The sequence below is a fragment of the Neofelis nebulosa genome, chromosome 2, assembly GCF_028018385.1.
Source record: "Neofelis nebulosa isolate mNeoNeb1 chromosome 2, mNeoNeb1.pri, whole genome shotgun sequence".
NCBI lineage: Eukaryota > Metazoa > Chordata > Mammalia > Carnivora > Felidae > Neofelis > Neofelis nebulosa.
Window position 1 is genome coordinate 5,161,790 of NC_080783.1, and position 24,003 is coordinate 5,185,792.

The window sequence follows — 24,003 nt, forward strand, 5'->3', positions numbered from 1 at the left end:
TCGGCTCCACGGAATTTTCCACACGGAATCATGAGGAAGTGGTGGACTTGAGCAGATGCCTGAAATCATGCCGGCGACCCCCGTCGAGCATCTCCCTGCTGACAGGACGGCGTGGGCGCGGTCCCCGCCTGCTCAGGATCCACGCCGGCTTCTGGACACAGCTTCTCCAACGGCGGCATCTGTGGGCCTGCCCGGCCCCTCTGCTGCCATCCCGGTGGGGCTGTCAATCAAGGTGGCCAAGAGGTGGCTGATTCTGTCCAGGAACAGGAAGACAAGTGTGGCGTCCCAGACGCAGCGACTTGTGCCCGCTCCCTGGACCCAGCCAGTGGATCCGGGCCCAGTCCATCCCCAGGCCTGCTTCCCAGGCTGGCCTCCCATGCTGGCTCACCCCCACACCCTTCTGGTAAATTCCACATCGGCTTGCATTAGCCAGAATGGGGTTCTGATGTTTTCAACCAAGGACCCAAACAGACCAACTTGCCGTGCCCTCCAGCATAAAGAGGAAACAAATTCCGTTCTTAAACAGCAAAGACTATCCGCTTAGGGCAAACACTGCCTACATTTAGGAACTTTTTTTAGCGCCTTCAATCTGAAGACAATTCCCAAAATGGCAGCTACGGACAAAGAGGCTCGCCGACTCATCACTATGACCGTGGGCGGCCCCTCCTCTGGGACATCTGAGTACGAGAATATGTGCGCCACACATCAGGCGCGCTCCGCGTTGCCATCCGTGGACTCAGCCAAGGGACAAGGCCTTCGTGGTCCTTCCGCTCTCAGGCGGTCAGGCTCCAAGGAGCTCTCACCACCCACACCGCAGGCCCTGGATGAGACCCTGGGGCCCAGTCCCAAGACCACAGTCCCAGAGCTCTCTGAGCCCTTGCTGGGGAAGGACGGGTCACCCCACGATTAAATCAGGGGCACAGGCCACACGCCTGGCACTGGTGTCGGGAGCCTCCTGAATGACCTCGGGGAGCAGTGGCACTTGACCTGAGCAGTGCAGGTGTCAGCTGGGTCAGAGGAAGAGAAGAATGCCTGGAGCCAGGATGTGGATCATCTGGAACCCGAGGTGGACGAGGGGGCCCTCTGAGGGACAGCTGGAAGTGACGTGCCCCCAGGGACGGGCAAGACCAGGCAGGCCCAGGCAAAGGGCCCCGGGTGCTAAACAAAGTAACTCCATTGTCTTTATTTACCCCATGACTTGTTCTCAGAGGGTGAGGGGTGAGGTCAAGGAATTCCGACTTCCTTGAGCCATTAGAGGCTTTGAGCAGGGCAAGGCCTGGCCGGATCTGTTTTGGAATCTATTTACGGGAGAGCCAAGCTATGCAACACGAATTACCCATCAACATCCTGGGACATCTGAGCCCGCTGAGCAGACGTGCTGGCACAGGAGGTGAAACCTGACGGGATGGCCTGTGCCAGACCCCGTGTCCCAAGAGGATTGCCTGTGTCGGACCCCATGTCCCGACGGGATGGCCTGTGCTGGACCCCATGACCTGATGGGATGGCCTGTGCTGGACCCCGTGACCTGACGGGATGGCCTGTGCTGGACCCCGTGACCTGATGGGATGGCCTGTGCCAGACCCCGTGACCTGACAGGATGGCCTGTGCTGGATCCTGTAAATACAAACACGTGCTCATCTCATGCATGCACACACACGCACACACAATGCAGGGGACCATGCACAACATGTAAGGCTGAGCATAAAGGGTCTCGAGAGAATCCTGGGGGTCATCACACTGTTAAACCCTGAAAGGCTACAGGATCGTTGTTTTATTTAAAGTGATTGTTTTCTTTTAATGTTTAAGAGAAACAGAGCGTGAGCAGGGAGGGGCAGAGAGAGAGACAGGGAGACACAGAATCTGAAGCAGGCTCCAGGCTTTGAGCTTTCGGCACAGAGCCCGACACAGGGGCTCGAACTCACAAACCTAAGATCACGACCTGAGCCAAAGTCAGACGCTTAACCGACTCAGCCACCCAGGCGCCCCTAGAAAATCAGTATTTATTTGGAAGAGCTCAACAGTTCTCTAGAAGGTCTGACGTGCGGGGTGGGAGAGGGCTGTATGTGGTGGCACCTTCTGGCTTTTTAACTAAAAACGGCCTCCCTGGCTGCATGGGTGTGCGGGGGCGGGGGGGGGGGCGGGCAGCCTCACGAGCTGGCAGGCGGCAGCACATGGCACCCTCGGACGCACCGAAGGGAACGCGGGGACGTGAACACGTCTTCCAAACTCGCGATCTCGAACCTTTCAGACAGTGTGGTGTCGAGAGGAGGGAAGGCTTCCGTAGGGAAGCCACACCTGAGGCAGAGAAGCACCGCGAGGCCCATCAACTACAGACGAGACGTGGAGAGAAGTGAAGTTCACCCCGAGGAGCGCCCCGTGCAGGCCCAGGCACGCCCACCTCGACCACCCACAAGCCAGCACGGGGGCCCTGGCCGGCCAGGACGGCACGCTTTCCTCGTAACCTCCAGAGGCACCTGAGAGAATGACATCTGCACTCAGGTATCTTACTTCCTGGAAGCAGAGGCAAAGGGCAGGTTCCCCGGCTGGCACAGAAGTCCACAGCTGTCAGGGGACGCAGGAGCTGCTGAGCACGCGGGGCCGCGGTGAGCCAGGGCGTATGTCCGGCCCAGAGGTCTGGCCTGCATGTGCTGTTTTCTCCTTGCCACGTCCAGGAAATCACCCCTCATCCTTGGTATATCCTCCCCCGAAAAGGTAAACATGCCCAAACTCCCCACACACCAAGATAAAAGGTGGCTCTCCAGCGTCCTGCCGATGTGGCATCAGGGCAGGAAGCAACAGGGACACTGACCGTCGTCTCCCACCCCTACACCGAACCCCACCACGAGCACTTTGGTGAAAAAAAACCTCTGTACGAGCAAAATCTACACTACAGGAAGCCACACAGGGTTCTCTCCCCTCCCTATAAATAAAAGAAAGAAACTCTCCAGAATGTGGAACTGTCGAAAAAGACTGACAGACAGAAGTTTCCAGGTTTACTCTTTGGCCAGAGAACAAGTGAGTAATTTCCCTGAGCCAAGCAAAGGTTAATCAACAAAGAAGTTCATTAACTTGTCCTGACCCTGAGCTCAGGCTGCCAGGCAGTTAGTCATAAAGAGCTGGGTGGCATTTTCGGGAGGGGAGAGAAAGTCACATCCCCACGAGGGGGGGGGGGGGGGGGTACGGTTTCCTAGAAAACGTTGGGGACAAGGAGCAGACAGAGGCTTGCACAGCCCCTCACCTCACCCTCCCGTCTTCCTTCCTCGTGGAGAAGTACTGGGTCCCAGGGAGCACACAGGTCCACACACCTGTGGTGTGTGCTGGGGGGGGGGGGGGGGGGGGGGGGGGGACCGGGCCAGCTCAGAGCTCTGCACGCAGATGAGAGGCTGGGAGGCAGGGCCGCCCTGGGCACTGTGCTGCATCCCTGGTCGCCACCCACCAGAGCCACTAACACTCTTCTCCAAACTTGTGACAATTCAAAACTTCCCCAAACATTGCAAAGTTGCCCCCTTCCTAAGAAGCACCGGGAACCAAGCAGGGAAATTGAGGCCGGGGGCTCTCCGCGTGATGCAGAGGGTGGAGACCGGACCGTCGATGTCTGCCCGAGCCTTCCGCCCGCCTCACCCCATCGCCTGCGCCTCGTGTGTGCTACGGAGGCACCTACAAGCCAGCTCGTGGACTCTGCCCAGAAGCTTTTAATTTTTAATCTCCTATAAGCACCCAGATGGGTCTGATTTTTACGGACATGAAACGAGTATGGTCACAGCTCCTCTCCCTGGGGCGTCCTCCCCTGTTTCCCACTCTGCCTCTTCCCCACCTCGGCCTCACCCCCGCATCTCGCGTTAGTACAAGACACGCCCACGACACACAGACGCCGCATCCTCTTCCTGAAGGACAGGTGCTACCCCCAAGCAGTCACTGCCAGGAGCCTGCCGAGCCTACACCCTAAGTGGGGACCCCCACCCCGTGGGTGGGAGCACGAGATTAAACAACAGATTTGGGAAAGTCGGCTGGTTCTTTAGAAGTCAGATATACACCCGGAGCACCTGGGCCGCTCAGTCGGTTGAGCGTATGATTCCCGGTTTCAGCTCAGGTCACGATCTGGAGGTTTCGTGAGTTCAAGCCCGGAGTCAGGCTCTGCGCTGGCAGCACGGAGCCTGCTTGGGACTCTCTCCCTCCCTCTCCCTCTGCCCCTCCCCCACTCGTGCGGTCTTGGCTCAAAACAAACTTAAAAATTTTCTTCCTGATAAAGAACGAATTTACATACACACCTACCATGCCAGTCCCAGGTACTGACCAAGGGACACGCAAGCATGTGAGCACACGAACTGAACGCGGACGTTCACGGCGCTGTATCTGCAAAAGCCAAACCCTGCAACCACCACAATCAGCGTCCATCAGAAGGTGAGTTGCAGCAAATCCACATAACGGAATCCAGTCAGTAACGAAAAGGAACACACTTGTGACGCTCCCAGCAAGCCGATCAAATCTCAAAATCACCACCGTGTGTCAATGCAGTCAGCACAGAAGGGGTCTGTTACCGCGTGATTTCATGTCTCTTAAATTCCAGAAAACGCGAACTGACCCAGAGGGCCAGAAAGCACTCCGGTGCAAGCAGACGGGGGCAGAGAAAGGGACGGGTCGCGAAGGGGAACAGGCGATTATGTGGGGAGACGCACGTGTTCAATATCCTGATGGTGGTTTCGCAGGTGTGTCTGTCAAAACTCATCACAACTGTAAACTTCAGATTCGTGCAGTGTCTCTCACGACGTAAATCTTAACTCTCCGAAATTGCTGAAGGAAACGTGTGCAGAAAGAGCACTGCTGCGGTTTTGACAGAAAGTGCGGGAAATGTTCCATCACGTGAGGGCAGGCGTCCTGCCTCAGCTCGCGCGGACCGTCCAGCCGGGGTGGGGGGTACCCTCAGGAAACTGCACTGCTGCTGGGCCAGAAAGGACAGGGGGGCCCGGACTTCGCAATCACCCGGCGCGAGGCCCCACCGCCCCTCAGGAGCCCGCGGCCCGGGCAGGACGCTGCAGTCGGCTCCCTGCACGGACGGTGCGGGGAGTCAGGCCCGGAACACGGCAAGAATCCAGACCATCGCCAGCCCCGGACGGCAATCGCAGGACACCATCCTGGAAAGTCAGCCACCCACCGCACGACCCGGGTGGGTCCCTGCTCGCTCGGCAGCCCGGGGCCGATCTGGAAGAGAGGTGGGGCCGTCTGACCCGCCGGACCCGCCCCTGTGGTGAAAAGCAAATCCCGTGCCGAGCTCTGCTGCCCCATGAAAACAGCACCGCTGTTTTCGGGCCGGCTGGGTTCGGTCCCGCCAGCTCAGCCACCTAACTCTGCGTGACCTCAGGCAGATCCCTTGGATTCTCAGGGTATCAATTCTGCCTATTATGCTAATTATAGCCCAGAGGAAAAGCAGCTTCTATTTATACGTGTTAAAAATTAACTGCGTGCCAGCATCTCCATTATTAAAACGTCACCCAATTCGAGGGGCTTAAATTTAAGAGCCGTATTTCCAACCCACCCGGATTAAAGGTGCTGCAGGTTTTCTGAGCTCGGGTGAAGTGTCAGCGGACGCCATCTGGAAACCGTCCCTGTCCCAGGCGGCGAACCCGTCCCTGCAGGCAGCCAGCTCTGCCATCGTCTCTCCTCCTCCAGCAATCAGAACGGCCAGCCAGTGCCGGGGCACCCCCAAACCTCAGCAAGGGAGTAGAAGTGACCCAGCGCCCGCTCCCTTCTTCACCACCCCAGTAGCGATTAAAAGGCGAGGTGGGAATGCGAGCTTCGAATCACAAACCGGAACCTGCAAGACGGTCCACGAAGGGGGAGGCCCCCTGTGCCCCTGCAGACCTGGGTGGGGCTGATCTGAGAGGTTTGCGCTCTGTTTTCATCAGCACATCACGACCGTGACTCCCGAGTTCAAATCCTGAGTCGGCCAGCTCCTGGGCGTGGGTGCATTTGGGCCTGGCTTCAAACTCTAGGCCTCAGGCTCTTGACCTGTAAAATGGGGGTTCTACCACCTCTGTCCCCGGGGGACCTGGATAAAATGACACAAAGCAGGTTTAAGCCCTGATCGTGGGGTCCCGGGCACGGCTCACGTTCACTAAACAGCTGGAGCTATTATTACGGGTTTTATTAAGTGAAGAGGAGGAAGGAGCTGGGAGAGCGGTCGTGAAATGCTTCGTAGAAATTTCTGGAATCCGGAGCGGGAGCAGCTGTCAGAGATGCCTCCAGGCAACGGTGTCATTTACAAGGCAAACCCGTGAGCCGCCCGCCTGACTGCCGGCGCAGAGCTGTGCCCAGGTCGCGGGGAGACCCGGACCCCCGCAGCGGCCTCGGCCGTGCGAGCCTCTCCCCGGCGGTAAATGGCCGTTTAGGTCTCCTCTTCCTAAAAACGAACGGGAGCTGACGTCTGGAACGGAACTGCCAGGGAGGAGGGTGCGGAGGCTGCTCGGCCAGTCGGCACCGGTGCCGGCCTGGCACAGCGCACGGCTCGTGAGTGGCCGTGAACCGACCGCCTGCCCGATTCCCAGCAGCTGCTCGCTTCGCTTGGGGCCTCCCAGGTACGCAAGCTCGGCGTGGAAACCGGCCACGAGTGACCGCCAGCTGATCCCCGGACGAGAGAGCAGGAAGTTCTGGGGAAGGGCTCGGCTCCAAGAGTCGGCCCAGCCCAGTAGGACCTGGCTGCCTGGGGCTCTAGGGACAAAGAATCAGCAAGAGGCTGTTGCCGCCGAGGGTTCCCTCGAGCTCAGGGAAAAGCCTAGACAGAATCTCCCCGAGATCACAACGCTCGTAGAGAAAATACCAGGAAAACACACTCTAGCAGATTCCGTCGGCGGCCGGCTGGGGCCTCAGTCTAACGTCCTGTCCATTCAGCCCCCTGCCCACCGGCCCCTGGCTCCCCATCTCCGTGGAGCACGGGGGGGAACCGGCCAGCGTGGATCTGGGTTGGGGAAAACAAGTCTAAGTGCCCGGCTTGCGTCGGTGGCCTCGAGGCTCGGTGGCCCTGCTCACGTGGACGCAGCCCCTGACGGCTTCCACTGAGGAGTGTTCCCAGGGGCACGTTTTCAAACCAACAGAGAAACTCTTGGTCAAATAAACTCAGGTTTCTGATTACGATTCCTGTTTTTATGTCCAGAAAGCCCCAAAAAGGCAGTATCATGATCGCTAAGGTTTAAGTCATGTTTTTTAAATATTGGAACCCAAGCTCCAGAAACCCCAGGATCTAACAGGACTTATGTAACAAGAGCCAAGGCAACAGTAACCATGGAAAATGGACCTTCCAAACACAAGTTTCTGGAAAAGTTCACCGCAATTAGCTTTACGTGGTATCTTCCTAAAGAATTCTCAGGCAGGGACTGTTTTCAGGAGGAACATGTGGTTGCAGCAGGGTGGGGAACTGTGCTCTAGTGGGAGGAGATGTACACCCCAGTGTAGACCGTCCACACACTTCTCCACCGCCCGCCCTTCCTGCGAACAAGCCACTGGTGAGGTGGCCAAGGTTGTTCTCAGGATAAAACAGGGGAAGACTCCCTCGTGCATTCACACACACACACACACACACACACACACCACACAAAGGAGAAGAGGGAGGGATGAACAGGGGGTCCGTCTACACAGGGGTGGAAAAGGCAGACGTCCCTTCACCCCTGCAAAGTGGCCTTTAAGATAAAGCCCCAGAAACAAGAGGCTTTTTGGTACCAGGAGGGGAGCAAGCAGTAAGGAGAATCTGGGCTGCCCGTTAGGAAACTACCCGATGAAACGTACGAGGCAAGTCTTCTGGAAACGTCTTCCACCATGATAACCCACGAACGAGACTAGAACGTTCTTTCACACACTGAACCGGAAGAACCCAAGTTTCCCTGTCTCACAGCAGAGGACGCGTTCAAAAGTCAAGCTTTTCCCACTGCAGGGGCCGGAGGGTAATTGTGAGAGAGGGAGGGGCACTCAGAGCCACCACCCTTTCTTCAGAAACTCAACCCTTCCCTCGTTGAGTGACAAAGAGGTGACAACCTAGACACGGTCTGCCATAAATCCCCCTCAGCTCAAAGCCTGCTCGCGCTAAACACACGACTGTGACAAAAATGGAAACCGAAGCCAGGGCTCCGGCTAGAGATTCTGGACGCACGGGCCCATTCGAACAGAGATCTGGCATGGAAACCAAGGCAGGGGCTGTGAGCAGGGATGCTGAAGTCCTGAGAAGAGGAGAGTAGAGTCCGACCGGCCGGCAGAACCCGGGCCGGCCCCAAGGGGACTCGGCGACACGCACGCTGCAGCAGAGGGCTGTGGTGGAGCCTTGCAAGAGGATCTGGGAAGGAATCTGCTGACTCAATACCCCCAAGGCCGCGGGGTCCACGGCCGCAGGGTCCAAGGCCGCAGGGTCTGGGCCAGCTCTGGGCAGGATGTGGACAGCACTGCAGGGGGCAGATGAGGAGGAAGCTGCCGACTATCAGCCCCCGTGAGGTCACGGCTCGCGGACAACTCAGAAGACATGCCCCGTTTGCGTCCACTCTGGAGAACAGGAATTTGGGGCCAATCAGGTTCTGTAATTAACACTGCAATTAACAGGGCAAAGACAGGGATCACACTGTAATTCAGCTCCCAACTCAGGGCCAGGATGACTCCAATTCTGGAGGCTGCTCCCTAAAACTCACGAGCCAGGGAGGTGATGGAGAGCTTAATTAGACTTCTCGGATGTGCCTGAAAACCTGCCGTGTAAGTCGGGCACGTAATAGACTCATTAATCGCACCGGCAACATTTACCATGTGCTCGTGACGACCTTGACGCACTATCACCAGGTCAGACAGCCGCACACCTGCTTTCCACCCTAAGTATGGGGGACCAGGGGACCTCGGAACACTGGAGGTCAGTACCCGTGAGGTTCCGTCCGCTCACCCCGGCACGCGCCCAGGTGTCAGAAGCCTTCAGCAGACGTACCCCTGTTACACGAGGCACACTAGTGCTTGTCCCTCCACGTGCTCCATGGGTTCCACACACACACCACAGTGCGTTTCCTTCCCTTTGCTGGGTATTACTCTCCTGAGTGGAATCTCACTCGGAGTTTGCTGGAGGAGGGATACTCGGATGAGACCATTCAACACAAGGCCCTAGGGCAGGCTGGCCTCGTCGGACCATCTCCTCCCCACCCTTCATCCCCACCTCCCCCCTCCACCTCCACCAGACCCGGTCATTTTGGGGGACGATGAGTCACAGATGAGGCCACAGCAGCCACTCCAGAGACAGGAGGAAGCCTGAGATCAGAGTTCAATCGTATGGATTCTGACACTGAGGCCCAAAGGGACGTGTATTTGCCAAGAATTCCATGGCCAGTCACTGAGGTGGGGGCCTTAGATCCCCAGGCCTTACAGGCCACAGTCACCATGGCTGTGATCCGCTATGACATCATTCGATTTCCAGGGAAGTGGCCGCAGTATAAACCAGTTAAGCAAGAAAACGCCTGTCTTGCACATCAATACATCGGCCACGTCGCAAACCACAGTCCTTTGAGCCACCCCCCCCCCACCCCCGCAAAACCACTGAGGCCGGAGGAGGGGCTGCCCTCCCGAACACACACATCGAGCCGCAGAACTCAACTCAGAGTTCAATTCAAAGTCTCCTTTTGGGTTCACATCTAAACTGAATCAAGACTGGGGTGCCCGGGTGGCTCAGTTGGCTAAGTATCTGACTTGGTTTCGGCTCAGGTCATGATCTCACAGTTCGTGAGTTCAAGCCCCACATCAGGCTCCGTGCTGACAGCATGGAGCCTGCTTGGGATTCTCTCTCTCCTCCTCTCTCTTTCTCTCTCTCACACATAACCGTAAAGAAATAAACTGAATCAAGATTAACACAACAAAAAACTGTCCTTCCAAAGCACAAGTGAAACTGACTTCCCCTGCAGAATGAGACCCCCGCATGTGGGACCCACACTTAGTAAGGGCCTTGACCCCACTGTGCCGACACTAAGCCTGGAACCTGACACCACGACACCCTGCCTGGCACTGTTTCTACAAATCCTTTGGATTCCTAGCCCTAGTCGGCCCAGCCTTGGAAAACTCTGCATTCTATAGAAAGAGCTAGACAGCAACCCTCTGGATGGATAGAGAGAGATACAACACTTCAGGGTAGAGAAGCAGGGCAGTGAGAACAGAGCAGCTCCCTCTACACGTTCCTTCAACTCTTCTGTGCGTTTCCAACTGTTCATCACAAAACAGTGGGGAAAAGAGAGCCTCCCAGGGCTGTGGTTAAGCCACAAATTTCATCTCTTAGTAGCAAAACGCCTTGTTCGTATGAATCCCAGACCCTAGGCTAGTGGCATATCCCCCTCCCTAAGCAGACCCCAGAAGGGGGTGCGCCTGGGGTGATGGTCCGTCAACTCCGTGAGCAGCTCGACACAAAGAGCCCCGATATTCATCTCAACAAGTCGGGGGGTGCCGATCTCCCCAGACGAGGAAGACCACAGCACTCTGGGATTCTTTCATCCCAACCAGGCAGTCTGTGAAATGAAAAATCTGAGTGCCCCACAGCCGACATGCCATCAGGAGCAGACGGTGGGATTCTAGAACGCGGGCTCTCACGTCTGAGTCTGGAATTCTGAACCACTTTCAAGAGGAGCTGCGCTGCCAGCACATCCGGACCTCACCTGTCCTCCAGGTGGGGCCACAGAGACTTGTAGGGAGAGGCACAAAACACCGCTGGCCAGGATTTCAGCAGCACCCAAGCTTCTCCGGGAAAGCTGGGGGTCTAGGGAAACAGTGTGGGGCCTGGGGAGTCTGAAGCAGGGAAAAAAGCCCTAGATTTAGATGATGGGCAAAATGAGATTAAGTAACCTTTTCATTTTACTCCCCAGCATGAGGACAAACACAAATTGAGAAACATTGGTAAAACAGAAATTTTCCCTTTTTTTAATGACTTTTTAAACATTTCTTTTAAATATTTATTTAGAGAGAGAAAGTGTGGGGGGGGGAGGGAGAGAGAGCGAACATGCGAGCAGGGAAGGGGCAGAGAGCGAGAGGGAGAGAGAGAATCCCAAGTAGGCTCCACACTGTCGGCACGGAGCCCGACGTGGGGCTCAAACCCAGGAACCGTGAGATCATGAATCTCTGGGCTGCAATCAAGAATCAGACACTTAAGCTAAGCCACCCAGGCTCCTCAAAACTGAAATTTCCTAAGTGAAAAAATTGGAACCTGACTTTTCTGTGGCAAGACCGTGAGATTCCCTCCGGCAAAGATGAGAGTTTTCCAAGGCCTCCTGCTGACACGAGATGACGCGTCTGTCAACGACCCCCTCCCCCATGTCATCAGCTTCCCACCTTCTGGGGCTCAAGCAGGGCACCCTCTGGGAGCCCCTAGGCCTCTTCATGGCGCCCCCTCTAGGTCACCTAGCCCACTACGCACCCGGGCCAAAGCACACGCCTGCCCAGTCTACGCACGGCAAACGGCCCATTCCCCTCTGTAGTCCTGGCACCCGGCTCCACGGGTCTATGGATTCAAGCCATTGAGTGAAACTCACCGACACCCAACAGATAGACACAGACATACGCTCGGTATGCGCATGAACAGACAGTTAGATGTAGCTACAGGCGGACGCATCACTCAAGCATCATGCGGTATCCACTCTGAGAAAGGCACCGCCGGCCAGGAGGCCACCGGCGGGACGAGCAGGGCCTCAAGGGCCACCACAGTCCAGGCTCTGTGAGCCACAGCTCGATCACAGCAGTCCCCGTGTGCACCGGTTCAGCTCCTGGACAGAGAGGCACAACAGCCACGCTCCCAGGGGGCTCACGTGCAGGTGCCTCGGACCCCCATCCAAGAGTCTGCGGAGGGGGGAGGGGCCGCGATGCACCCCGGATGCCCGCCTCTGGGCCCGTCCCACAGACGGGGCGATTCCTGACCGACATATGCAGACCAACCCCACAGGGACAGGGTCCCCTTCCACAAACCCTGGGTACCTGCCGCGCGTGGCCAAGCACCTCCCCCGCCCAAACCTCAGGACATCGAAAGATGGAATCCCCACCACGCGGCCCCACTCTCGCGTTCCCAGGATCGAATCCCAGTCTCTCGCCCCCCTCCCCCCATCCTGAGGCTCCCACACGGCTTCGGGCCTGCACCTCCATAAGCATCCCACGGACCTGGTCTCCGTGTCCCCACCTTCCCGCCCAGACCCCCACCCTCCGCCACAAGGGCCGGGAGGCGGTTCCCAGTCTCGAGCCCTCCCTGCCATTCCCCACGACCGCAGCGACTGCAGCGGCCAACACAGCTTCCAGGCTGCACGGCCGCCGCTGAGCGTCACAGCACTGCCCTCCCCACGCAGAAATCCATCACCAGTGGTCTCCCACTGCCCAAAGTGCTCTCGACCTGCTCTCTGGGGCTTGTAAGGCTCTTCTCCCTCATCCTGGCCTCCTCGATTCTCTGGAGGCTGAGGATTCAGTGCAGATGTCTCAGTCCTCTTACCCACCAGCCGGAAAGCCCTCCGGTGCCTGATTCCTACCCGGCTTCCAGGTTGGGTTTAATCCCATCCCCTGGGAGGCAGCCCTCCCTTCCCCCCACGCTGCCCATGATCTCAGGTTGCATCCCTGTGGCCTCCTGAGCGAGATCCGGCAAGTGCCGGGAGAAGGCTCAGGTCCCACACATCTGCACACCTGAAATTTAAAAATTCCCCTTTGCCACCTTGTAGGTGCTCAATAAAATCCTGTGCCTACTGCTTCTCACACTAGCCACTTCCCATGCTAAACAGGGAAGATAAACAGAGCCCTCCCACCCCCATCCCTCAAAATAAACATTTGCTCTGTGAGGCCACTGGAGAAGCTCACACACTTCCACCCTCATGAGCTACCAGGTATGGCCTCAGCGGGCCTCTGTGGAGGGAGATGGGCAGTTCCAGGACACAGCAGAACAAACAAAGAAAATAACCCCTTGAGAGTAGCACCGTTGGCAACACTTAGCTTTTGTTTCTTTCCTGCCTTGCACGTAATTGCTACAAACAGAAACTGAGCAGCGCTAATACCTAACTATAAGACCACAGAACAGTTCAGGCCCAGAGTAGAAAATGAGTTTCCTTTCAAATGCCAACACAGATTCAAGGGTTATCTAAAACCCAGGATGGATGTGGGGAGACCAATGCTGGCCAGGCTGGGATCGGCGGGATAGAGTACCCCAACTGATTACTAATTTGCCGAGAGCCAGGGAGAGCTGAAAGGGGCCCGTTCTGGTCTCAGGGGAGTTGTGCCATTCACGTTTTAAAGAAAAGTACTTCCTGGTGAAGGATTTCACTCAGGCAGCTCCCTATTTACAGAGCTGTAATTATTCAACTCACAAGGGTTTAACAGCTCGTAGAAAATCCGGAAGTCTAAGACAGTGCCGGAAATTTATTAGCCACTTAAACATTTGTTTATGAACAAACAATGGAAAGAACAAAAATCAAAGGACGAATGCAGCACCTAAGCCACCTGAGTGTCATGTAATGAACTCTGAACAGCAATGAAAGGTCTCTCCAGATAGGGGCTGCCCACCAGATACAGTGGTTTCATGATTGGTTGTGTCCAACCAGAGAGAACAGGTAACACGACACAGCTCTCCACTCCCAGGCACCTGACAGGAACCAAAAGTCAGGCACGAGAATGTGCACAGAGGCGCTGTTGTACCAGCAGAAAGTAGGAAACTACGCAAATGCCTATCAATGGTAGAACAGACTAAAAAAACAAAGGCGACCTTTAACTACATGCAACACAGATAGGTCTTGCCTTGCCGACCACCTTCTGGTTCTTGACCTGAATGCGGGTTACACACATACGGTCGGTTTGTGAAAACTTCCTCCCTTATGACTCGGGCGTCTTTCTGTATTTATGTGCTATGTAAAAAAATAAAATAAAATAAAATAAAATAAAATAAAATAAAATAAAATAAAATAAAATAAAATAAAGAGTTCAAAAAAATTAGGGAGTTTGAAGTGGTCTCAATCCCGGCAATCCCAAACTTGAAATAATAATAGCACGTGGGAAATCAGAGCCCCAGACTTGCCTGTTGATGCCGAAATTAAAACAATGCTCTTGTTTGTTTGTCTGAAATCAGGTTCACCAGCCTGAGCTACCAGGGGCCTTGTTAGAACAGGAGACGGAATCACGGCTCACAGCAGCACCCCAGATCCTTAAAAACAACAACAAAGGGTGGGCAGGCAGGCTTACGGAAGTGCCCTCCCTGGAAAATATGCCAGCTCTCCCCCACAGAAAAGGACAACTGGAAACACAAACAGCTGAACCTCAGGGCCATCGGCTCTCACCAAATCAATTTATTTTTCAGTACAAAAGCTAGCAAGTAATTAGCTTACCTAGATTACCAAATCTTGCTGAGGACCACCGACCACCCTCACACAGACAGCATGCTTCTGGGCTTGTGTTTCAGGAGTAAAAAGCCCGTTAGGGAACTAAGTTGGGTCTTATTTGGTTGAAGGCACTGATTAAAAAAACAAAACAAAACTTTCTAACTAACTTCTTCCTTTCCCCGATACTGCTGGTAAGTCCCTTTTCAAGTGAAACTCACTGAATTTCAACTACACTTACTTCCTAAAGATGCTACTCTCCCTTGAAGACTATCATCTGAGAATATGGTAACGGTAGCTTTGGTGAGGCTGCGTCCTAAGCTGGAAATCAATATGGTTCTCTTTGCGAAAGCCCGCTGAATGTTGACATTTCTAAGACCAAACATAAATCGCTTGTGAACATGGCCGGTAATTATTTGGAATTCTTCTCCCAGAACCATGAAAAGTGTTTCCCACCCTTAAAAAATGAAAAATAAAAAGCAGCTTCTAACCACGATGCTAATGACAACCAGACGGCATGAGCAGTTTTAAAGAGGAGACAGTTGCTTGTGTAGAAACACTGTACAAATACTCCAACACTGCAGCCCAAAAAAAGACAATCCCCATCAAACAGCGGGAGAAGTGTGAAATTTGCAAATGAGCCCCTGGTTAAACAAAAACACCAATCTGTTCCCAGACAGCTTAGGGTGGCCACCTGTTCCGGGCTGGTGGCAAGTTCTGATTACCAGTGGAAGAAACAATATCTAAGCAATGACAGCCCCCCCTTGGGCCCTGGTCCCCACCCTCGAGCCTATATTTAGTCTGCTCTTCATGGAAAACGTTCCGACCTCGCACACAGACAAGCTCTTGGGCTGGTTATTCAAAGGGTCCATTAACAACCTCTTCTGGTGGGGGGTGGTATTTGCTCTCCCTCCCTCACAAGCCCCAGAGGCAACCAAAACACCCCCTTCTGGCCTTGATCGGCTGTGAGCAGGAGCCCAGGGAGGTGGAGGGACTGGGCCCAAACTGCCCTGTCTCTGCATGGGTCATCGCTGTATCTTGGGTAAGTCACTCCACACACAGCCCTGCAAGCAGGCTTCCCACACTGTTAGAAGAACCAAAACTCCCCGTCAGCCCCTCAGGGGCACGGAGCTCCCAGAAGAAGGGGGTCCAGCGCCACTGCACATGCAGAGCCTTGCCCCCATACCCTCCACAAAAATAACAGATGCTGCAGAGATTGGAGATTAATATCTGCACAGTGCATTTTGCATCTCAGAGAAAGGTACTTAACAAAGGGAAGGAATTATGCAGCTAAGCACCAGATCAGAACCCCCGAACCCTGGATTTTAAAAATAACTAAGCCTGATCCGCTTTGCCAAACTCAATCACTTAAAGCAAAGGATTCAAAGGATCTGTGGTGTCGGGAGAAGGGGGCTGGGGGACGCGGGTTTGTTTGAATGTTGAGAAACACGAGACAAGATCAAATCAGTAGTTAAAACAAGCCAGAGCGAGACTCACAAACTATAAACACCTGCGGGGGACACAGGAAAAAAGGATGCAAACTAAGGGATTTTAGTCTTAAGAAAAGAAAAAGCCTGCTTTGGGACAAAAAAAAACACAGTGGTCGTAACAGGGCCACACGTTCTGTTGCAAAGGTTCCTGCAGCCGCTGTGGCTGCTCCTTGCTTCTGAGTCACTTCCTTCAGGCTCCCTGACAGCCCCCCCCCCCCCAAGCTGCTAATAACACACAGCTCTCCTCTTTCCCTGAAATGTTCTTGTAGCTCCAAACCAGCAATACCAAAACGCATCATCTGCCAAATTATCAGAACAAGGGAATACTGAGGAACCCCATCTAAATACATCACACACCGGAGGGCACGCACGCTAAATATCCACAATCTCCGAGAAGACAGGAAGGAAGGTCCACAGAACAGCAGACTAGAACTTAAAGGACATGGGACATCAGTGGTCCTAACTCCCTGCAGGCTCCCCTTGATGATGTCCATCCCACCCATCCCCCCCCCATCCGACCACTCCCTTCACAGGGCACTCCTCATCGAGGAGGTAGTGTGGACATCGATGTCAATTCATTCGGAACCAGCTTTAAATCCCTCCTCCACTAGGTTTAAGTTCTGTGGCCCTGAGCAACTCCCTGGCAGCTGGCCCTCCCCTCACCTGTAACCTGCACAAGAGGAGCCTTGGAGAGCAGGGCCCAAAGAACACGCCCCTTCTGCTGGAGCTTTTCCATCCACAGTGACGCTTCTCAAAGTGCGGTCCCTGCACCAGCAGCACGGGCAGCCTCTGGAAACTTGTTCGAAAAACACATTCTTGGGCCCCACTCCAGACCTAGAGAATTAGAAACTCAGGGGCTGGGGGCCAGCAATCTGCTTTCCCAAGCCCTCCATGGAACTCACACGTTCGGCTTGGAGAACCAGGCGGCTCTCCGTGTTATAACGAAGACGCTACGTTATGTCAGCTGCCTACGTCTGACCTTCGCTTACACCCAACGTAAAGAAACACCAACGTTTTCTGGAGAGCCTGGCTGAAAAAGGTGTTAGGATTCAGCAAGCAGATCCTTCCCTTCCCCTCCGCACATTAAGGAAAGCTCACTTCCGCCCCAGACACCACATGTAGCTGGACTCATTTCCACCCAAGCCAAACCCCGTCGGATCCAAAAGGTGCCCGGCCCTAACGTCTGTACTCCTGCAGCAGGTTTCAAAACACCTTTCACTTCTGCCAGAGGATAAGTGCCATTCATACAACCAATGACGGGCAAAAAGACCCAAACTCCAGAGAAAATGTTAGCCCCTCTGGCAAGCAACCCCTGGGCATCCTGAATCACTGAGGAGATTTAAAAAAAAAAAAAAAAAAATGAACAGGACCTTATTTCTGCCCTCGAAAAGCTCCCAGTCCTTTGGGCTGGAGCTGAGCCAAAGGAAGCCGGGGACACGAAGCAGGGGGCCTGAGTTCTGCCTGGGAGAGGTAGGGGAGACACTGCCCTGAGCCAGGTTGGGAGGGATGCCTGGATTGGGGAGGACTTATGAAATTTAACCTGGAAGCCAGAACCTCCAGCCCGCGGAGGGAGAACTATTTTTAAGGAAGAAACCACAACATTTGTATCAATAACTAAAAGGCCCCATACCTGCACCCTTTGATTAAACTTGAAACATTTCGAATACAGTCCATGCTGGCAGAGAAAAATTACACTCATCCAAGGCAGGAAGAAGGTATTTGTTCCCCAGACACGTACATATGCAACAACCAGATCAAATAATCTTCTGTACCGAAACCAACTCTCACAAGTCCTGCCGTGGTAAGCAAGGCTGCAGAGAAAGTGACACTTGCAGCCACATGCCGCATCTCAAACCCTTCTCGCCTTGGGCGAAGGGAACACGGACGTGGGACGGTTTGCACATATAGCCCGCAGAAACCATCAAGAACCAGGACCTCTATCTCCAACTCACAAGGCGCTACGGAGCCAGCGGAGGTCACACCAACCCAGGTCAACTCTCTGGGGCAAGTTTCCGACCCTTTCGGGACCTCAGGGGTGGCATCGTGGGATCACCAACAGCATGATGGGAGATGACACGGGGGAAGCACGTCGCACTCTGCTGTGCACAGATGCTCGGCAATGCCGCTGGGCCATGGGATTAAGTGGTCCCTCGCCCCAACTTCTCAGGTCCCCCCCTTGCTGGGGCTCGGGCCTTGAAGCCTTCTGTCAAAGCGCCCTCACCGGAGCAGAGCTCTGCGGGTAAGGACCGGGCCACTGTGCCTCTCCGAAGCCTTCAAGAGGAAGCCACACAAACCAGCGGCAGGGCCAGTGGGGAGCCTGGTTCCCCCTAATCTGCCACCTGTTAAGGGTGGTTGGGAGCTCAACCTCTGGCCCAGCTCAATGAGCCTGTGTGTTGTCATTCCCCGCCACAGCTCGGCCGCTGGCAGGCTGAATCACAACGTGCGATGCTGAAAGACGCATTATCCCTGAGAGAAGGACAAGTTTTATTTAACAAGGAAGGCAGCTGGCTCATTTACCTCGGCCCTGTCAACCCAACACACTTTCTAAAGGAGAACCCGAGGCGGGAACCCAACAGGTTGTCCACCCTGGAAGGAGCGGTTCCGGACTCATTTCCGGGTATGGAGAATACCCAGGCTACAAGCCGCATTTCAGAGCACGCCACACCCCTGTGGGGAACCCCGCAGATCTGATCAGGTAAATGTGAAAAACAGCCATGCTTCCCTAAAAGCCAGAGATCTGGGAGAAAAAATAAATCTGAGTCTGAAATGAAAATTGGAAAAAAATACCTTTTTTTTTTGGACAAGGTAATATTTTAAAACAAAAACAGAATCACATTTCCCATGCCCACAAACAGGGTCACAGACCCATTCTTATTGGGGAATCTTGGTGAGCTCTTTCAAATGAGATCGTGCAATTCAGCCCATCACTGAGACATTTTTCCGATCCAGACCCACTTACGATCACTTTGAAATGAGCTTTGAATGGACGTTAGCTACACATCATTCCCTTTGACAAGGCCAGTCCTCACGCCAACAGCAAAAATTCCTGAAAACGCCAAAAAGAAAAGAAAAAAAAGCAGGAAATTTTTAAATAAATGATGGCACAGCCAAGTGCTGGATTATCACTCCGAGAAACTGTCTCTCCAAAGTTTCTCGTAACAGTGGAAAGTGCTCCCAACACGTTCACCAAGAAGCTCTGAAACTGAATCCAATGTTGTGTACGTACACACAGGGGTTGGGGTGGCGGTAGGCCTAGCTGGATGGTCTCTGAGATGCACTGTTTTCCGTTTGGCGGGACAAATGATTTTTAAACTATCTGCTATGATGTACACATACTTTCCTGGTGGGAAGTGGCTCTATTTTAAAATTCAGAAAGACATGTACTTTGCCACTGTATCACCCTAACCCACAAGGCTCTCAGGGCAGATCCGTGCATGCTCTGAGTTAACTCCGCCGCTCCAGGCACCTGCTCCCTTACAGCACGGGGCTCCTGCAAACAGCTGTTGTCTCTGGGCCCCGTGGCAGTGCTCTTGGTTTCAGTAAGAGCGAGTAACCCAAGCCCTGCACAACTACACAAAAGTGTTTCTGCACAGTGTTCTTTGCATAGCAAAAAATGTCGCCCTGCCAGAATTGACCAATCCTCTCCACTTCCAAAACACTAAGAGCACAGACATAAATCACAACCGTACCTTAAAACTGGCACAGAGCAGGAGAACATGTCATTATCGCAAACGGACTGGCCTTCCGTGAGAAGGGGCAGTGGAAGGTGCTTTGGGAGGCTATAGACCGAGGCTCTCCATTCAAATGATCCTTTGGTTCAGACCAGACTGAATGACCTCAGTCAAATTATCCCTCCTTGAACGGCCATCCTTTACCACACGAAGATAATGAAGCTGCCCCACATTCTCACGGGTTGCTGCGGGCCGCACAATGAGATTACAAATGCAAGAGTATTTCTGCTAAAGTTCTATACAAATGAAAGGTGGTATCATTGCTGATAATAAGGCAAAGAACAGAAGAGCATTTGAATGGTTCCTAAGCTCCGTTCACAGCCAAATGCAAAACAGACATTCCTTTTTCTAACAGAAAAATAACAGCAACATCAAAGCCCCAACTAGGATTCGTTCACTGATTCTGAACCTTATTAGAAATGACAAAGATTCCAGCCAAGAAGGGGCTTAACTTGTCACATGGTAAAGGTACCAAAGCAAGCTACCAAAAACCACCATCTAGGAACCACGTGATTTTTTTTTCTTTTTTAAGAGAGAAAGAAGCGAAAAGAAAAATGTAACCACATCCTCTTGCTAGAAAGTCAGGATGCTTTGCTGGGAGTGCTTGAGACCCCAGAGCTTGGCTTCAAGAATGAGAAATGAAAACGAGGCGTCATGAATCACTCAGCTAGAGGTCTCTGCACAGCCACTAGGTGCTCTCGGTCAGGTGCATTCAATCCTTGTCTCGAGCTTTCATCATGTTTCATCAGACTTCTGTGGATGCAGCCAGAGAGCTGCAGAGAAACCAGGGAAACAGGCCCAGTGAGTGCCTCTCACTTTGACCACCACAGAGCCAGGGCTCCGGCTCTAGAGGAACCTTCATGCAGTATCTCCCAGGCCGTCGGCAGGTGCATGCGGGTCCCACGGCCACCCACAAATCCTGTCGGAGGTACGTGGAGAGTCTACCTCTCGAGGAATCTGGAAACATCTTACTTACATCGCCAACAAGGCGGCCGTGTGGTCTGACAGCCAGGTCCCACACAAGGCTGGAGCACTGCTCAGATCCTCCCAGTGAATTACGGAGTCCCCTACGGACATAGCTGGCCAATCAGCAGCCCGGCCGGGGCACTGTTCAAGTCCGAGAGGCTGCCAAATGCCAAGAAGGTCAGCACCACATCCACCCTCCCCATCTAACTGGCCAGGCGTCAAAGCAAGACACTCTGGGGCCAGTCGCACAGAATGCACGATGCCAAAGCAAAGCCTTCCTGTGGTCGATGCCCCTCACAGATGGAGGGGAGCTGGGTGACTGCCTGCAGCCAGGCTTTTGGACAATCTCCTGCCAGGCCTTGGAACATTCTCAGTGTTCCTCAACAGCGGCCCTAGTGGCCTTTGGCTACGACAGTCTGTACCGCTGCCCACCCTGCAGGCCTTGTACCATCTCTGGCCAACCGAGGGGGAAAAACTGCTGACTGAGCGTGGCTGGGGTAGAACTCCACACTGACTGCCCACCTCGTCCCCCAGGTGGATCTCGGCCGGACCAAAACGGGCAGGGCAAGGAGACAATCCTGAAGCCTAGTAGCGGAGAAATAAAAGCCATCCCTAATCCCAAGAGAATACAGGCCCAGGAGAGGCAGAGCTCCGCACCTCTCCTGTAGCCACCCTCGACCAGCGGGAAGAGTAAAGGGCCTTCCGGACGTGTGAAAGTGAAACCCAGACACTGAGGGACCCCCTGTCCTTCTGGTAGGGCTCCTCTTCTAATACGACTCAAGACTTTTGGGAGAAAACACTCTATGGAGACCAGCCTTTGCACAGAGGCAGGTGAACACGCTCCTGGATGTGACACAGCCTGCGACCCGGGCTGGCTGTCTGCAAGGGCTCCATTCGGCAGCCTGCACAGGGCCCCTGAGTGGGGCAAAGACAGGAAGGGGGCGGCCTGGCCCCAACTAAACACGCGGGCCAGAACCGCCAGCCCAGCAGCACTTCTCAAAACGTCTCCAGCGTCTAGCAAAGACGCTCGGCCCTGGCCTGGTAACCTGCCACGGGTCCGGTGGCACCAACCCCTCCGGCTGCCTCCCCCCACCCCCACCCCCCGCCCCGCCACCGGTCGGGTCACTAGGGCGGCCCAGGACGCGGCAGCACCGAGCCACTCTCACACAGGAGAGACTCCGCTGCCCATTATCAAATGAACGCCGCCGGTCCAGCCTCCCCGGCCGAGCTGGCGGCGCCCTCGGCCTCCCCCCCGGCCGTCGCCCGGCCTTGGAGGACAGGAAGCAGGGGCAGCCGCGTGCCACGGCCCGGCGCGTGTGTACACACGCACGCACACACGCGCGCGCGCGCGCACCCCGCCGCGCCGGGGGCGCCCGCTCCCCCGCGCTTTCCAGAAGCCCCGCGGCGGCCCGGCCCTCACCTTCGATGGCGATGACGTGCTCCCGGATCTGGTTCTGCAGCACCGGCTCCTCCACGCGCTCCAGCAGCTCGTAGATGGAGTAGATGTTGGGGTGGACCGACTCGAAGCGCTGGATCTCGGCCCGGATGGCAGCCGAGTTGGCCAGCTGCTGCTGGTAGTTCATGGTGCAGGCGCCGCGCCCGGAGCCGCGCGCCCCCCGCCGCCGCCGCCGCCGCCGCCGCCGCCGCCGCCGCCCCGCGCCCCGGGGCCCGCGGGCCGCCGAGCCCGGGGCGCCGCAGCCCCCGGGGAGCCGGGCCCGCCGGCGGCGGGCGGAGGAGGCGCGAGAAGAAAGGAGCGGGCGGAGCAGGCGCGGGGCCGGCCCGCGGACTCAGTTCATGGCCGGGACGCGCGGCCGGCGAGCGAGCGGGGCCCCGGCGCCCCGGGTCAGCGGGCCCCCATGGAGCGCGCCGCGGCGGGCGCGGCCGGCCCCGGAGGAGGCTCGCTCGGGCGCCTTCCTGCGCCGCAGCCGCCTTCCACCCCTAGGCGCTGCCCCGCCGAGCAGCCATTAAAGCCAGGCAGCCGCCGCGCTCCGAGCGCCGGGGCCGAGGGCCGCCCCCCTCCCCGGACAGTGGCCGCGCCGCTCCGGGCGCCCGGCCGCGGCGTGGGTCCGCGCGCTGCGTGCTGCGCCGCCCGCCGCGCCGGGGCCCCCCGCGCCGTGCCCGCCGTGCGCCGCCCGCCGAGCCGGGACCGAGCCGCAGGCGCCGCGCAAGCCGCGGAGCCCGCTCCGAGCGCCGCCCGCCGCCTGCCCGGCCGGCCCCCTCCCTGGCACGCAGGGCTCCGGCCCACGTCGGCCCCGCCTCCGCCCGCGCGCCCCGCCCGCCCGCGCGCTCGCCGCCCTCCGGCCGCCGCCGCTGCGTCCTCCGCGGCGCTTCCCAGCGCGCCGGATCCCGGGGAATTGCGCCAGGCTCCGCCCCGCGCCCGCCTCTGGGCTTCCTGGGACTTGTAGTCCGCGCCGCGCCGCGTCCCTCCTCGCCGGGACCGCGGGTAGGCAGGGGGCGCGCGGCCGGGGCCGGGGGCGGGCGGGGGACGCGGGGCGGTCCCGCGGGGCGCACAGCCCTCCCCGCGGGCCCCTGCGCTGCCCGGGTGCCCTCGGGACTGGGAGGCGGGGCGCGATCCCCCCCTCCTCCGCACCCCCGCGTTTTCCTTTCCCAGCGGCTGGCTCCGGAAGGCGCTGCGACCCGCCGGTGTCCCACGGCCGGGCCGGGTTGGCTTGCCCCCCACCCGCATTTTTTAACTTTTTGCCTCTTCAGAAAGTGACCTGAGTGCTTCCCCTTACTGAGGGAAATTTCTCCGCGAAGGCGAGAAGCCGCCTTACCCGGGGGGGCGTGGAGTTCACACTCCACGGGTGAACTGAAGTTTAAACGTGGGTGCGAGGGGGGATGATGTACCACGGAGGCTTCCTAGGCATCCTTTCCCCTTAGACAAAAGGGCTGAGAGGTATGGATTCTACGGATCGTACTCCGCCGGCTCCGAGTGGGTCCCCAGTCCCTTGCCTGTGAACCCCCACCGCAACCCCCGCGTAAGCCCAGCCCCGGGACCCCGCGGAGCCGGACCGCACTGCAGCAGCGGCCTCGGCGCGCAGAGGGCTCTCCCCGCAAGCAAATGGGGTCGTTGCAGACGTGCGGAACACCAGGGCCAATCGGCGGCCCCACGGGGCCCGGTTTGTGCGCCCTGGGCAAGTCCCTGCGCCCCACCCACCCCAGTGGTCCTTTGGAAACCGAACCACGCCTCCCAGCCATCCCTGAGCAAAGCCGGCTGAGCCTTCCCCAGGTTCGCCTGCACCCTGCATATTGCACCCTGATATCCAGCCTCGCTGGGCTCACAAGCCCCCCCCCCCCCAGACAAATGTGCCCATCGTCTTTGTCATTCTGAGCCTTTGCTCCTGCCCTCCTCCAGGTCCCCAAGTCCCGTCAGGGTTCCTGACATACTTAGAGTTCACTGCTCCATCTGTGATATGCCTCTGGCTTTTACACTTATTGTAAGTAACTAATAACCAGGATGCCGGCATGTGGCCTCATTTTACTTAACCTATC

General features: G+C 56.3%; 1 protein-coding gene across 5 annotated transcripts in view; it reads right to left on the bottom strand.

The window, feature by feature from the left end:
* AGAP1 (ArfGAP with GTPase domain, ankyrin repeat and PH domain 1) overlaps positions 1 to 22,157 on the bottom strand; it is a 549,180-nt gene extending 527,023 nt beyond the window's left edge. Inside the window, exon 1 of one of the 5 annotated variants that reach the window (XM_058700362.1) lies at positions 21,932 to 22,157. In XM_058700362.1, the coding sequence (XP_058556345.1) occupies positions 21,932 to 22,094 (163 nt within the window). In that variant the 5' untranslated portion in view covers positions 22,095 to 22,157. The remainder of the gene's footprint in view (positions 1 to 21,931) is intronic. The other 4 variants (XM_058700369.1, XM_058700380.1, XM_058700404.1 and 1 more) reach the window with 4 other exon arrangements.
* Between the last annotated feature and the right edge of the window lie 1,846 nt (positions 22,158 to 24,003).